The 15535-nt window shown below is 44.6% G+C and overlaps 1 protein-coding gene across 1 annotated transcript in view; it reads left to right on the top strand.

The window, feature by feature from the left end:
- The first annotated feature begins 340 nt into the window (after nt 1–340).
- Nucleotides 341–15535, top strand: part of SKAP2 (src kinase associated phosphoprotein 2) — a 257554-nt gene continuing 242359 nt past the window's right edge. The window contains exon 1 of the mRNA XM_083188933.1: nt 341–547. Within this exon, the coding sequence (XP_083045059.1) occupies nt 421–547 (127 nt within the window). The 5' untranslated portion in view covers nt 341–420. The remainder of the gene's footprint in view (nt 548–15535) is intronic.

Below are 15535 nucleotides of genomic sequence, written 5' to 3'. Positions count from 1 at the left end.
AGCCGGTCAGTGTGTATGCTCTGAGCAACTTTCCCCCCAGCGATGACAGCGATCATTGCTGTCCATACATGCTGGGCTATAATTGCCCACCTTTCATCTATGCTAAGCAATCTATGCTAGACAATATTGACTAAGCTGGAGAAAAACTGGGAGATTTTGGCAAACCTTCTAGGAGATTTTCTAGTCAAAATCTCCTGCCAAAATCTCACTGTGTGTACACCCCAAACACTGTAATGACAGCATACCTTTTGTAGCACAGTAAAGAAAAAGAAGTAGTAGGATCAGTAATTCATTGCACAACTGTGTGCTTTTGGCCTAGGGGAGGAGGGAGAGGACACATGCTGATTTGTCCAGTTACTTCCTTAAACACAGAGAAGCATTTTCTTTCTTCCTCTCAGCTTTTTACTTCCCTGTTTTTTCATGCACCCAGTGAAAACTGCAAGCTCTCCTGCCAGCGTACCAGCCTCAAGACTTATTTTCTATAGAGTTGACCAGCTTTTCACAATGAATCCATTTCTACCTGAGGACGTAAAGAACATTATAGCAGGTAATTGTTGAAGGGGGGCGGAGCTATTGGATAAACACTGTACAAATGGAGGAAGCTCATTCTTCTTTCATCTCTGCAGAGCAATAACATCTGTGACAAGTTGAAACAGAAATGAAATGATTTTGTAGTGTAGATCAGATTGTAATGATGTTACAGGTGCTTTTACAGTAGTTGCATTCTCCTCACAATTCTCCTCACCATAAATTACTTGCAATTACTCAATGCTTCTGATCTGCTATTGTATAACATATAAGTATTATCTTGTTTGTTGGTCAGGAAAGAGAAGAGACTGTCAGCATCACTTCTAGGGGCGAGGCCTGATGAAGACATCATCAGTCCCAGCCCCCAATAATGCATGAGGGGGCGGGACTACATATGCGTGATTTGCCTATGTAGCTCCTCCCCTACCCCCCCAAAAGCCGCAAATCGCAGCAATTTAAAGCTTCTGCAGCCGTGGACATGCGGGGGGAAAGGGGTCCGCCGGAACATGGGAGGGTTGCCCACCTTTCCGGGGGGGGCCGGGAGGGGGACCCAATTTTCGGGAGCCTCCCAGCCATTCCGGGAGGGTTTGCAACCCTGGTGTATAATAAGGTAATAAGTGGTGCATGTGCTGCCAGGTGTTTATTAAAGAGATGAGAGGAAGAGATTGCAATGAGGTGTTTGGTGAAATGGGGGTTCTGTGAGGTGATTAATGAAAGGGCTTGCTGTAAGGTGGTTAATGAAGGGAGGAGTGCTTTGAGAGATAGACATTTGGACCTTGGCAGCCCTGACGGGATAAGGTCTGTCGGTCGACCTAATGATGGTTGACGGTCATTAGGTCGACACCATTGGGTCGACATGCAGCAAGGTCGACAGATGTCTAGACAGGGGCCGGTTTCTTGGCACCATAGGCAAAACTTTTGCATACCCCCCCTCCCCCCTCATATGTACATATGTACATACACACACTGCCTCCCTCATACATACATACATACATACATACATACATACATACATACACTGTCTCTCTCATACATACTTACATACATATATACATACAATTATACACTGCATCCATACTACATACATTCTGTATTTCCATCCCCCTCTTCTCCCCAGCCGGGGCCCACTGTGACAACTACTGTAGCAGTAGTTCAGAGAGTGATTACAGCCTACAGGCAGCCACTACCTTGGTGTTTCACCACCACAACAACCAAGAGCAACTTACCAATGGGAGTTGTGTGTGTGTGTGTGTGTGTGTAGGTTGAGGTGTGCAGCTGCTGCAGTCACCTGGTCATGGTGCAGTCACCCGTCCAGGTTGCCGGGCAGCCTCTGCTGCCGCAGGCAAGGAATCATCGCTCCTACACCGCTGCAGGAGAGTGGGGACGGGTGTGCGGACATGATCGGGGCTTCCTGATTGCGCACCTCCCACCCCCAAGCATACAGCGTGAGGGAGGAGGGGGTTCTGCCAGTAAGATGGATGCAGAAGGGACGGGGTGGGGTGGAGGGATGTGCTGCCAACGTGGAGGCAGCAATAAGCGCAGGTGCACTCACATGGGGGGGGGGGGCTGCGTACTTTAAATTGATGTTTGTGTCCCAGCTGGGCTGATTACATGGTGGGCGGCTAATTCTTCCCCGCTCCTCATCTCTTCCGCACAGCTGAACTGATAAAAACATCGTGCAGTGCTGCCCTCCGGTGGCCGGCGCCCATAGGCAATTGCCTACAGCTGCCTAGTGGTGGCGCCGGCCCTGTGTCTAGGTCAACATGGCTCAAGGTCTACAGGTGTCTAGGTCAACACATGCGTTAGGTCGACATGGGTTAGTGGACATGTGCCGACAGGCAGTATTTCATGCCCTACAATCCACTAGGGCGTGGTTGGAGAATAAAACAGTGTGCCGAACTCAGTGAGGCACCGCGCCCGAAGCATGGCAAGCGTAGCGAGCCATGCGAGGTGCACTTAATACTGTGTCCATGTCGACTGTGTCGACATTCAGGTAAAAATCCAGTGAAAAACCCCATGTCGACCTTTTGACCATCGACCTAACCCATGTCGAACTAATGCATGTGTCAACCTAGACACCTGTCGACTATGTCCCATGTCGACCTAGACACCTGTCCACCTTGAGCCAGGATGACCTAAACACCTGTCCACCTTGCTGTATGTTGACCCAACGGTGTCAACCTAATGACTGCTGACCATCATTAGGTCGACCCAATGATCCCAACCCGCCCTGACAGATCACTCAGCACTCAGAGCTAACACATCGCTGTACAGTGTTGCATGCTGAGCGATCTTGCTGAGCGATCTACATTGGTCAGGTCGCTCAGCAGTGTTGCCCCGTGTGTAGGCCTCATTAGTTTAGAATCCATTAAACGTATCTGTATTTATTGCAAGGTTGTTGTTGTTATTTAAGTTTGTTTGCACTGCAAACTACGGTATAGTGTTCTTTTTTTTCAAAGTACCAGCCTGTTTATAAAGAGCTCACATCACAACTGTTGACAGTAAATATGTACAGCCCTTACACTGATAACACAGCTTTGATTATTCTTCTTACTGTATGTAGCCCATACACTTATGAGAAATGGCATGCAACCATTCAAATTGAACACATATGCGTGATAAATAAAATGATTGTATGCACATTTTAGGGACCATGCAACGCAACGCGCGGGCCCGCCGGTCGAATGTCGCGCCGAAAGAAAGTATGTGCTGCACATGATATCTATCGAATTGCAGGATCGCCCCGGTGCCGGGGGGAGGGAGGGGGGGGGGGGTGGTACCTGTGTAAAAAAATTGCTGCCCCGGCGTCCCTGCAGTGCTAGGGCGGTCAGGGGTGTCCGTGCCGTAGGGGTACCTGCGGCGCCGTCATGTGTATAAAGCTGGCTGCGGCTGGCGGGGTCCCTGTAGTGAATAGCAAATAACTAGCGCTTCCCGCGCCGCCGCGCGCATAGAGATAGTTATTTGCTATTCACTACAGGGACCCCGCCGGCCGCAGCCAGCTTTATACACATGACGGCGCCGCAGGTACCCCTACGGCACGGACACCCTGACCGCCCCAGCACTGCAGGGACGCCGGGGCAGCAATTTTTTTACACAGTTCGCTGGGGGTGAGGGGCGAACTGCCGCTCTCCAGGTGCCGGCGCCCTAGGCAAATGCCTAGAGCTGCCTAGTGGTGGCGCCGGCCCTGGGTCATCGATGGCGGCAGAATTTGAAAAATACTGTTTAAAACACTGGACGGCCCTCTGATTGTCTGAGCTCTCTGCCACCGCACTGACCCCTGCTGCCTGCTAGCTCTCCTTCACAGTGGTATGCTACTCCGCCGCCCTCTGCACGCCCTCTTCAAGCACTCTATGTGCCATCATAAGATGGCATGCGACATCTGGTGCTGGTAGAAGGCACTTTTTGTACCATAAGATGCGATCAGTTACAATGGACATCACACTTTGATGTGTATGGGCAGTATTGCAGTTGTAGAATGTGAGAGACTTTCATTCTTTGCTGTGTTTATTGTGTTTGTGTGATAGCAGAGTTTGATAAAAAGTTTTACTTTTCAAAAGAAAAGAAAATTAACAGATGCTCATGCACCATTAACTCATTATCAGGAAAATGAATAAACGGCCTAATTCAGTATTATTAATATTTTGTGAAAATTTGCAAAATTACAACTGCTGGCAGTAGCCTGCCCAGTACAGCGCAATGCTGCCCGGCACGCTGGGTCCCTCCCCAATATAGAGCAAATGCTCTCACTTTAAGTGTAGCACCGGCCTAGCTGCAAAGCCAGTCGCGAGGCCGCCATCTTTTTGGGTAATGGCAAACGGGCACTCCTCCAGACTATGGACTATGTCCAGACTGTGCCCCCAACAACACTGCATCACCACCTCACAAACGCTGTGTTGCCGTCCGCGATGGCCCTTACATCGCGGTGGCAGTTTTTACAATTGGACCGCAAATTTAGGGCTTGTGCATGGTTAGCATAAAAATCAGGATTTGCAACATTTGATCATCTACAAATTATACCAAATTAGCCACAAAGTACAATTTGCCATAGGATGACTGCTGTCCTCATTGCAAACGACTGTTGGACAGTCAATTGCTTAGTGAAAGATGTAGCGGTGTTCTGACTTCCCCTCTGGGATGATGAACGACTCCCAGCAGCTGCATCAGTAGGCGTATGGTTGCAGGATCCTCTGGAAGAATTGCAGATAGAAGAGGAGTCAGTCATGCCGGTGACATGGCCTGCAGGACTACTTCCGATCCGGATCGAGGAGGAAATTGATGAGGAGTGACTTTCTGGTGTGGTTTTCAGGTGCTTGAACACAACAGGATCAAGGGATTTAGGTGTCCCTGGACTGCTTCCGGTCCTAGCCACAGTTTCTGAACTAAACAGTGACTTATGAACGAAATTTAGGTGACGCATAAGCGCGGAGGTGGCCAATGACCTTACCCCTGCTTATTGCAGGGTTACATAAGCTACATATGGTGAGACAATTGTTGTCTGGATCTTCGTGTTACTGAACTTTGGCATTTTGGATTTTGCATGCCCTCTACGATGACATTGGGCATCAGCCTTGGCACGACGTTGATGGCATTTCATGTTCTATGTCATGACCAGTGGTAGCATCTTCAGCTCTAGGAGGAAGTGGTTCTTGTTCTTTCACTATTTTATCCTCCATTATATTTATGGAGTTATAATAATATGTGGCACAGGAAAGCAAAGCCTGAAAAAATTAGACGGATTAAAATAACCCTTTTATTTAGGGGTTATTTTATTTATATGCGGCACAGGAGGAGTGTACCACACTCATATGGCAAAGCCTGGAAAAATTACACGGATTAAAATAACCCTTTTATTTTGGGGTTATTTATTATATGCAGCACAGGAGAGTGTACCACACACATGGCAAAGCCTGAAAAAATTTGATGGATTAAAATAATCCTTTATTGCCACCCAAAGGTGGCAATACCCTGCCCACCGACGGTGCGGCCGGATTTCAGTAAATTTGAAAATGCAAAAATAGGGGGTTTAACCACAATTTTGTCGTAGTACATCCCGTTCATAGACTTGTGCTGGCCAAGAGGAGCTTTGTCTCGGCATCAGCCCATCCCTTTCTTTGCGACATTGTGACATCACACGTGTGGGATGTGGGACTGACTCTGGGGACACTATAGGCCTATGTTGACTCTTCAATATATGTACTATTCAACTAATTCAAAAATTTCTGTCAGCCTTCTTCCTCCAGGATTCTACTCAAAATATTAGTTTTAACAGCAAGGACCTGTCTTCTGCTCTTCTCTTTATGAATCATCCTGGTTGTGGTTAAGGATGTGCAAAACGTTCACCCTTCATTTTCCATTGTACAGTGTTGTTTCCAAACTCAGCAAGGATGAAACAGTCTACTATACGCCTGCCACAGAGAGAATTAATAGGGCACAAGGCTTATCAGGAATAATGATCACATTCTTATGGCTTTAGCAAGATCTCTTGGGGGTAGTCCTCCTACACTACATTGTGGAGAGGATTGCTTTAAAGAAATAGATGTGTGCACTTGTATAAGGCTACTATACTAAAATACTATACTAAAATAAAGGCGTGTAACCCTTAATTATTTCATGCATGGGAAAAATGTGACAGATGGAAGACCTCCTCTCATCCCAACATTTTGGCTGTTTATCTAGGCAGGCGAAACAGTAACTTAAATTCTGACACCAGTAGGTATTATGGGAACATAATAAATAAGTTAGTTGTTAGATGAAGCTGATAATAAAACAACTATAATTACAAAAATAAAATGTAAAAAAAAAAACCTGATAAAAAATATTTGGTTTTCAGTGTGTGATTAACTATACACACACTAGGCTGGGTCGGATCTGGGTTTTTGGTGTAAAAAGGGTTTTAATTTCAGTGTAGAATAAAGCTAACATTTGTGGGGTACAGGCAGAAGCAGCCAGAGTACTTATATGTTAGTTGGGCGTCCACTATAGTTAGTACGCTTATACTCCCACTATCCATGAAGACTTTTTTGGTTGGGTCCCGCACTGGAAAATCCACTAAAAAAGACCTTGACTGGCAAAAGTTTTAGGTAAGTGGAGAGGCATTTAGAGAAAGGTCCAAATCCTGTTACAAATTTGCAAAGGTGTCCCTTCTTGAAGAAACAAGGAGAGGAATCCTTTGGTATTTAAAGGTTGGAGGTGCACCCCAGAGTCAGTGGCAAATATATGTCAAAAAACATGGAGAGAAAGAAGACTCTTTTTTGGGGGCACTCTTAGGAAGTTATTTGCATAAATTTTTAATATGCAAACAGAAAATATCCATGTACTACCAAAATCTATGGAAAAAGTTTTTGTTATCTGAGTATTTTAAAACGTAGCTTTTATTTTTATTATTCTTAATATAAGTGGTAACTCACACAATATATGACGATAAATTATAAAAGATGTATTGTAGCCCATATGTCATTATGACAGCAACTCCCACTATCCATGTCAGCATGGAGTTGATTTTATATAGTGTGGCGAGCGCAGGGAGCCCGAAGCGTGGCGAGGGGACGCGGAAAACTAAGCAAATAGCTTAGTGGGTGACCAACTAACATATACGTAGCGCAGCCAGTATTTACCCTGCTGAGGGAATAATGTAAATATATTTGCTCCGATTGCATAGCAACATGGTTTGCTCCAGGCACAGAATTACTTGAATTTTTTTGATTTGCTACAACTGGCCCCATCTACATATGTGTGGCACAGTACAAGTAAATGGGTGCCGGACGGCTCCCCGACAGTCGGGATTCCGACAGTCATTCCTCCGACGTCGGAATCCCGACTTCTCCCTCGTGGGGGTCCACGACCCCCATAGAGGGAGAATAAAATTAGTGGCAAGCGCAGCTTGCCACCGTGCCCGCAGCGTGGCGAGCGCAGCGTGGCGAGCGCAGCGAGCCCGCAAGGGGCTTCATTGCGCTCACCACGCTGTGCAGTCGGGATTCCGACGTCTGACTAATGACTGTCGGAATCCCGACTGTCGGGAAATATACCACACCCAAGTAAATATCGTGATGAGGACTTAATGGAAATTGATGATGCTTGTGTGGAAGTTGAACAGGATGAGGGGAATATGTGTATGTACTACTACTATATCACATAGAGTATGATGATGTTGATGATGTTGTTTGTGTAAGTCAGCCACCAGTGGCTGCAGTTCTTGCTCCTGAAAAAAAAAGAAGATGATTGTAATTAGGGTGGCCAATCCCTGGATCACCGGGATTTGGACCCAAAATTTAGGGATTTAAATCCCGGGATTGGAGTTTCCAAACCGAGGATTTCGTGAATACACTGCGCATGCTGTGATGAATACAGGCACATCCGGACTGCTACTGACACACCGCCTTCCCTAACAGGCTTTGGACCGTCTGCATTTTCCCTGACACTCCCAGCACTCTTTTATGCATATTCAAGCAGGGGTAGGATGGGAAACAACCAGCGCAGAAGATGAAACTTGCGGTGAGCAGGAGAAGAGGGACACAGGTGTAGCACTTGGTGGACTAATAAGACCACACTTACTTTGAGTTCCCTTCTCGCGTTCACATAGCAGTTTCTTTATAAAGACCCCACTTCCTCAGGCATATGGATAACAAGTGAAAACTTACTTTAAAATTCTGTCACGCATGCCCGTAACAGTATCTTTAGGAACCGCACTCCAGGGTAGACGAAAACGGTTTATTCAGACATCCAACAAACATTAAAAAACAGCAAGGTGTTCCCCGATCCCTTCAATGAGCCAGGTGTTCTCTGTCCCTCTCTCAGCACTGCAGACGCTGAATCGGAAGGCTTTCGTCCTGGACCCGGCACAGACACTTGCACGCAGACCTCTGGCGGGAGGTACGCCAGCAGGTATCACGTCATCGGGTTTCGGAAAGAATTCCTTTTTCAAGACGTGCTGTTTGTTCTCCAAAGCCCGGTATTTAAGGCCTGGATTTCAGGTCACATGACCTCTTTCTCACCAATCCGGGATTATTCCTAATAAACCGGCTGATACAACTGCTATAATATGTATTTCTCTATCGATACATGTTCTATACAGTACTTTAGGATTTAAATTACATCAACATGGTTTAAAATAGTCAATTTAAGCAATATATAAAACCAGCATATAAATTATATGATATTTAATATAATTTATACAATACGAATGTTAAAATGAGCACATATAGGCGATAATAAAAGACATAAAAGCCGTCATACAAACACAATAAAACAAAGATTAGTCACGATATTTAAAAGACCATACCTAAAAAATGCAAGATATTAACAAGATTAAATGAACCATTTGTATTCAAAGTCAACGTTGAGTCCTCTCGGGACCAGCGTTTTTAGCTCAAATATTGTCTTCATTTCTAATCTGGCCAGTGTGGTGTTTGAAAATCTGGTGAAAGAAGACCTAGAAAAAGCTTCCTTTAACAAAATCCGAGAACCCAATATAACTAGGGCACAGAAGAGAGCAATAGATTCTCTAAAAAGTAACAACCAAATAGTCATAAAGCCGGCCGATAAGGGCGGAGGGATAGTCATCCTGAATAGGGATGACTAGCACGCAGAGGTGATGAGACAACTGAAAGATACCAACACTTATAAAAAATTGTGCTCAGATCCCAGTGTCAAGATACAGAACAAACTTGACACTTTTATTCACTTGTACTTATCGCAAGAGGTTGTTACTGAAAAAGAAGCAGAATACTTAAAAATTGAGGTCCCAGCAATCCCAGTTATCTATATGTTACCAAAGGTACATAAGTCCATCACTAATCCACCAGGGAGGCCTATAGTGGCAAGTATAGGATTGATAACATCAAACCTGTCTTGCTTTTTGGACAATAAAATTCAACCCCTTGTGAAAACAACTCAATCTTATGCAAAGGATACCATATTAGTAATAAATAAACTTGGTAAAATAAAATGGGAACCCGATTTTATCCTCGTTACAGCAGACGTCAAGTCGCTCTATTCAATTCTTCAGCATAAAGATGGTATCAAAGCACTAAATTACCACTTAGAGAAAGTTCAAACAAATGAAAAAATTAACCCCTTCCTGACACAGCATGTTTTTGCCTTCCTGACAGAGCCCTTTTTTTCAAATCTGACATGTATCACTTAAGTGGGGATAACTTTTTTTTGCTTTTACTTATCCCAGTGATTTTGAGAATGTTTTCTCGTGACACATTGTACTTCAAGTTAGTGGTAAATTTTGGTCGATACAGTCTGTGTTTTTTTGTGAAAAATTCCAAAATGTCGTAAAAAAATGGAAAATTTTGCGATTTGCAAAATGTTAAATTTTCTGCTTGTGAGACAAATAATCTTACCACTCAAAATAGTTAATAACTAACAAAGACCATATGTATACTTTATGTTGCCATCATTATTTCAACCTCATTTTAATTTTTTTGGACACTAGGAGGCTTAAAATATGAATAGCAAATTCTCAAATTTTCAAGAAAATTTCAAACACTGATTTTTTTAGGGACCAGTTCAGTTCTGATGTGACTTTGAGAGACTTGTATGTGAGACACCCCCATAAATGATGCCATTTCAAAAACTGCACCCCTCAAAGTATTCAAAACAGCATTTTGGAAGTTTGTTAACCCTTTAGGTGTTTCACAGGAATTAAAACAAAGTGTAGGTGAAATTTCAAAATTTCATTTTTTTTGCAGATTTTCAATTTTAATACATTTTTCTAAGGAACACAGTAGATTTTACTAGAGAAATGTGACTAAAAATTGATTCCCCCAATTCTTTTGTTTTCATAAATATCCTATATGTGGCCCTAGTGTGCACGGTGACCAAACCACAGGCTTCATAATAGAAGGAGCACCTACTTGATTTTGGAGCCTCCTTTTTATGAGATTATTTTTTAGGCACCATGTAGGTTTCTAGGCACCATAAGATGCTAAAAGTTAGGAACCTCCCCCACAAGTGACCCCATTTTGAAAACTACACCCTTCAGGGAATTCATCTAGGGGTATAGTGTACATTTCAAACGCCCAGGGGTTTCACCAATTTTGATACAACTGGGCTGTGAAAATGAAAAAAATTATTTTTTCATTTTCACAGCTCAGTTGTATCAAAATTGGTGAAACCCCTGGGGGTTTGAAATGTACACGATACCCCTAGATGAATTCCCTGAAGGGTGTAGTTTGCAAAATGGGGTCACTTGTGGGGGGGTTCCACTGTATGGGTGCTTCAGGGGTCATTCAACTAGAATCTGTGCTGCAAAATCCGAATATCACTCCTTCCCTTCTGAGTCCTGCCATGCACCCAACTGGTATTTTTTGGTCACATGTGAGGCATTGCCGTACTCGGGAGAAGTCGGGGCACAGATTTTGGGGTGCTTTGTCTCCTTCATTCCTTGTGAAAATGAAAAATTTTGAGCCAGAACTGCATTTTTGTGTAAAAAAATGTAATTTTTTACACAAAAATGCAGTTCTGGCTCAAAATTTTTCATTTTCACAAGGAATGAAGGAGACAAAGCACCCCAAAATCTGTGCCCCAATTTCTCCCGAGTACGGCAATGCCTCACATGTGACCAAAAAATACCAGTTGGGTGCATGGCAGGACTCAGAAGGGAAGGAGTGATATTTGGTGGTGGAATGAATGGTGGGTGCTATGTCGCATTAGCAAGACCCCCGAAGCACCAATACAGTGGAACCCCCCCACATGTGACCCCATTTTGCTCACCAGCTTTGGGAGGGGGGCTGGCGCTGCGGCTGGTGGGGGGGTGGGAGGGGGGCTGGCGCTGCGGCTGGTGGGGGGGTGGGAGGGGCGCTGGCGCTGCGGCAGCCGGGTGGGTGGGAGGGAGGGGGGGCTGCCGGGTGTGAGGGGGGAGGCTGGCGATCGGTGGTGATCGGTGCTGTCCTTAACAGCACCGATCACCACCGATCACTGTGTTACCGAGCGGCTTAGCCGCCGGTAACACAGAAAACGCTGCAATTGGCTGTGTGTGTGTATGTATATGTATATATATATATAGACGCGGTGACAGTTTAAATCCATGACGTACATTTATGCCATGTGTCGGGAAGTACTTCCCGACCATGACGTAAATGTACGTCAAATGTCGGGAAGGGGTTAAAGACTTCATTACTGAAGGCGTAGAGCTCGTCTTGAATAATAATTTTTTTTGGTACGAGGGAGAGTTTTTTCTACAGGTTGCGGGTTCAGCAATGGGTGCCAAGCTGGCACCGGGGTACGCAAACCTCTTTATGGCCAACTGGGAGGATGAGAGGGTTTGGACAGGACACCCCTGGATTGCCAGCTTGGCACTCTGGACCCGCTACATAGACGATATTTTGTTTGTGTGGAGTGGTGGAATGGAATCATTACAAAGTTTTTGCAGACATCTAAATGATAATGTTTATAATATTTATTGGTCCTTTACCATGAGCAGTACAGATATAAACTTCTTGGATCTAACAATTTATATAGAAAATAATAGCATAAAGACAAAGAACTTTATAAAACCGACTGATTGCAATTCGTACATTGACTGTGAAAGCAATCATCATAAAAATTGGACCCGCAGCATCCCAAAGGGTCAGTTCCAAAGACTACGTCGGAATTGTACTGAGGCAACAGTATAAAGAACAAGCCCAAGCTATGAAAAATAATTTTCTAGAAAAGGGTTATAGTCCAGACATAATAGAGAGATCCTTAAGGGAATGCGAGGAAATGCCAAGAGATATGCTATTGGTAGAAAAAGAAAGAAAGATGGACACCAATGTTAATGAGGTGATGTTTATCACTAAATATACCTCACATCACAAAATTTCTTAAAAAATAATAAATAAACATTGGAATGTCCTAACCAAGGATCCTGTACTCCAACCATACCTTGGCACACATCCTAAATTTGTTTACAGACGAGCTGAGAACTTACGTAGCATGTTAGTGCAGAGTGCCATACCAATTGAAACCAGACCATCAAGGATTACCTCAAAGGGATTTTATCGTTGTGGTCAGTGTGCTATTTGTAAAATGGTTAAAACAGAAAAGAAAGTGACGAAATATAAATCTAATGTCACTAATCGAGAGTATGAAATCAGAGATTTTATCACATGTGGAACGAAAAATGTGGTATATTTATTGGAATGCACATGTGGAGCACAATATGTAGGAAGAACAGGGCGAATGTTAAAGGAACGCCTTGGGGAACATGTGCACAATATTAAAAAGGGATACGACCTACATAACGTATACCTTCATTTTAAAAATAGCCACTCATGTGATATAAAATATCTGAAAACTTTCTGTGGTATTAAAACCTGTAATAAAAACGGGAGGGTCAAAAACACAGAACAAGACCTGGCCAGATTAGAAATGAAGACAATATTTGAGCTAAAAACGCTGGTCCCGAGAGGACTCAACGTTGACTTTGAATACAAATGGTTCATTTAATCTTGTTAATATCTTGCATTTTTTAGGTATGGTCTTTTAAATATCGTGACTAATCTTTGTTTTATTGTGTTTCTATGTCTTCTTTTATCCCCAGCTTTTATGTCTTTTATTATCGGCTATATGTGCTCATTTTAACATTCGTATTGTATAAATTATATTAAATATCGTATAATTTATATGCTGGTTTTATATATTGTTTAAATTGACTATTTTAAACCATGTTGATGTAATTTAAATCCTAAAGTACTGTATAGAACATGTATCGATAGAGAAATACATATTATAGCAGTTGTATCAGACGGTTTATTAGGAATAATCCCGGATTGGTGAGAAAGAGGTCATGTGACCTGAAATCCAGGCCTTAAATACCGGGCTTTGGAGAACAAACAGCACGTCTTGAAAAAGGAATTCTTTCCGAAACGCGTTGCCATGATACCTGCTGGCATACCTCCCGCGAGAGGTCTGCGTGCAAGTGTCTGCGCCGGGTCCCAGATGAGAGCCTTCCGATTCAGCGTCTGCAGCGCTGAGAGCGGGACAGAGAACACCTGGCTCATTGAAGGGATCGGGGAACACCTTGCTGTTTTTTAATGTTTGTTGGATGTCTGAATAAACCGTTTTCGTCTACCCTGGAGTGCGGTTCCTAAAGATACTGTTACGGGCATGCGTGACTGAATTAGTAAAGTAAGTTTTCACTTGTTATCCATATGCCTGAGGAAGTGTGGTCTTTATAAAGAAACTGGTACGTAAACGCGAGAAGGGAACTCAAAGTAAGTGTGGTCTTATTAGTCCACCAAGTGCTACACCTGTGTCCCTCTTCTCCTGCTCACCGCAAGTTTCATCTTCTGCGCTGGTTGTTTCCCATCCTACCCCTGCTTGAATTTGTCTACATTGTTTGGAGGATTGATGGTCTCCAGGGAAATTTACCTAGCTGCAATCTCCGTTTAGCGCCAGTTGCAGATCAGAAAAATTGTGTACTCTTTTATGCATGCCCAGCGTTTTTTCTTGCGCTTTCCAAAAAACAGTTGATTCCCGCCCCCACATGCCAACTCCCTGTCAACCACCTTGCGAATGGCCAGCGAACAGGAAAAGTTCCAGGAGACAGCCTCGCACATGTGTACTGTTAACCGTATGCATGTGCAATCTATCAATAATCATCCGCAGTGTGAATTCGTGGTCTGAATCAGGCCCAAGATCTTCTGACTGAACACAATTACTTTTATTTGAATGAACCTAAGCCGCGTACACACGGGACTACATCCTGCCAGCCCCAGGAGCAGCTGCCAAATGCACAGCCTAGCAAGGATATTCTTGCCTGCACTGTCTATTTGACCGGGCGATAGCGACGCTGCGGGGCCGCACACTGCTATTGCCTGCTGTTTACACATGGCGAAATTCAGGCACACCTTCAAAGCAATTTTGACATAGTCAAAATTGCTTCGAAGAATCGCCCCTTGTGTACACCCCAATACAGATACCACAGCCTTTACACAGCACCATAGAGAGAACATCAATCCCTAATGCAAAGTCCACACTTGTACACAGGGGCGGATTGGGGACTGAAAGTGGCCCTGGAAAATTTCTGGAAGTGGCCTCATGTGGGCGGCAGAAAATCATTAATGGGTGGAGCCAGCATAACAGTAGGTGGAGCCGCATCCAGCAGCACTGGGACTTATATTTACTGCAGGGTATGGGGGGGGGGGAGAAGGAAGTGATGCGGGAGGAGGCGGGAATGCAGCCAGCAGCGGGGAGAGTGGAGTACAATCGGCAGGAGATGGTGGGGCCGCATCCAGCAGCAGGGCACTGTGCAGTGTTGTCTGCGCTATACATGGCCTGGCAAGGGCAGATCCAGAACAAAAGGACAGAGGGCATCATAACATGGAAGGGGGGGAGATTATTTGTGCATGTTCCCAAAACACAACATGCCTCAAAACAAGAGCATAGCCTCAAAGTGAATGACGAGGAGAGGCAGTGGGTAACAGTGAACAGGTGATGGAGAGAGGTAGAGGGTGATGTCTTGGAAAGTCCGAGTGACAGGAGAGAGAGAAAAATGGGGAGATATTGCCACAGGGGAGAGGTAGATGGTGATGCAGGGGGTGATTGGAAGAGACAGATGTAGCTGGGGAAGGTGGACAGAGGGACAGGAGAGAGAGTAGGTGGGTGAGAGGTAGGGGAGTAAGTCAGTGAAGCACAGAGAGCGAGGGGAGAGTGAGATAGAGGGGGGTCACACGGAAAGAGACAGGGGGATAAAGATGGGAAAATTGATGGGCAGTGAGAGAGGTGACAGGGAGGGTGTGAGTGAGAGACAAAGAGGGGGTCAGAGTAAGTAAGACACATGAAAATAGGGGGAGAGAGAGAGGGAAGACTGAGAGAATTCAGAGAGCGAGGAGTGTGCATGAGAGGGGTGAGTAAGTGAGCAGGGATGAGAGAGAGGTAGCAAGAGAAAGAGAGGAGTGAGGATAGTAGGGGAGGGTAAAGAGAGATGGAAAGAGTGACAAAGGGAAGAGAGAGAGGGAGAGAGTGTGTAAGAGAGGGAGAGGAGGGTGAGTGACGAGGAAAGAGATTGGGGGGAAGG

Source organism: Crinia signifera, chromosome 5, assembly GCF_055691185.1.
Source record: "Crinia signifera chromosome 5, ASM5569118v1, whole genome shotgun sequence".
NCBI lineage: Eukaryota > Metazoa > Chordata > Amphibia > Anura > Myobatrachidae > Crinia > Crinia signifera.
The sequence above is the reverse complement of the archived record's forward strand: the minus strand, read 5'-3'. Positions and strand labels throughout refer to the sequence as shown.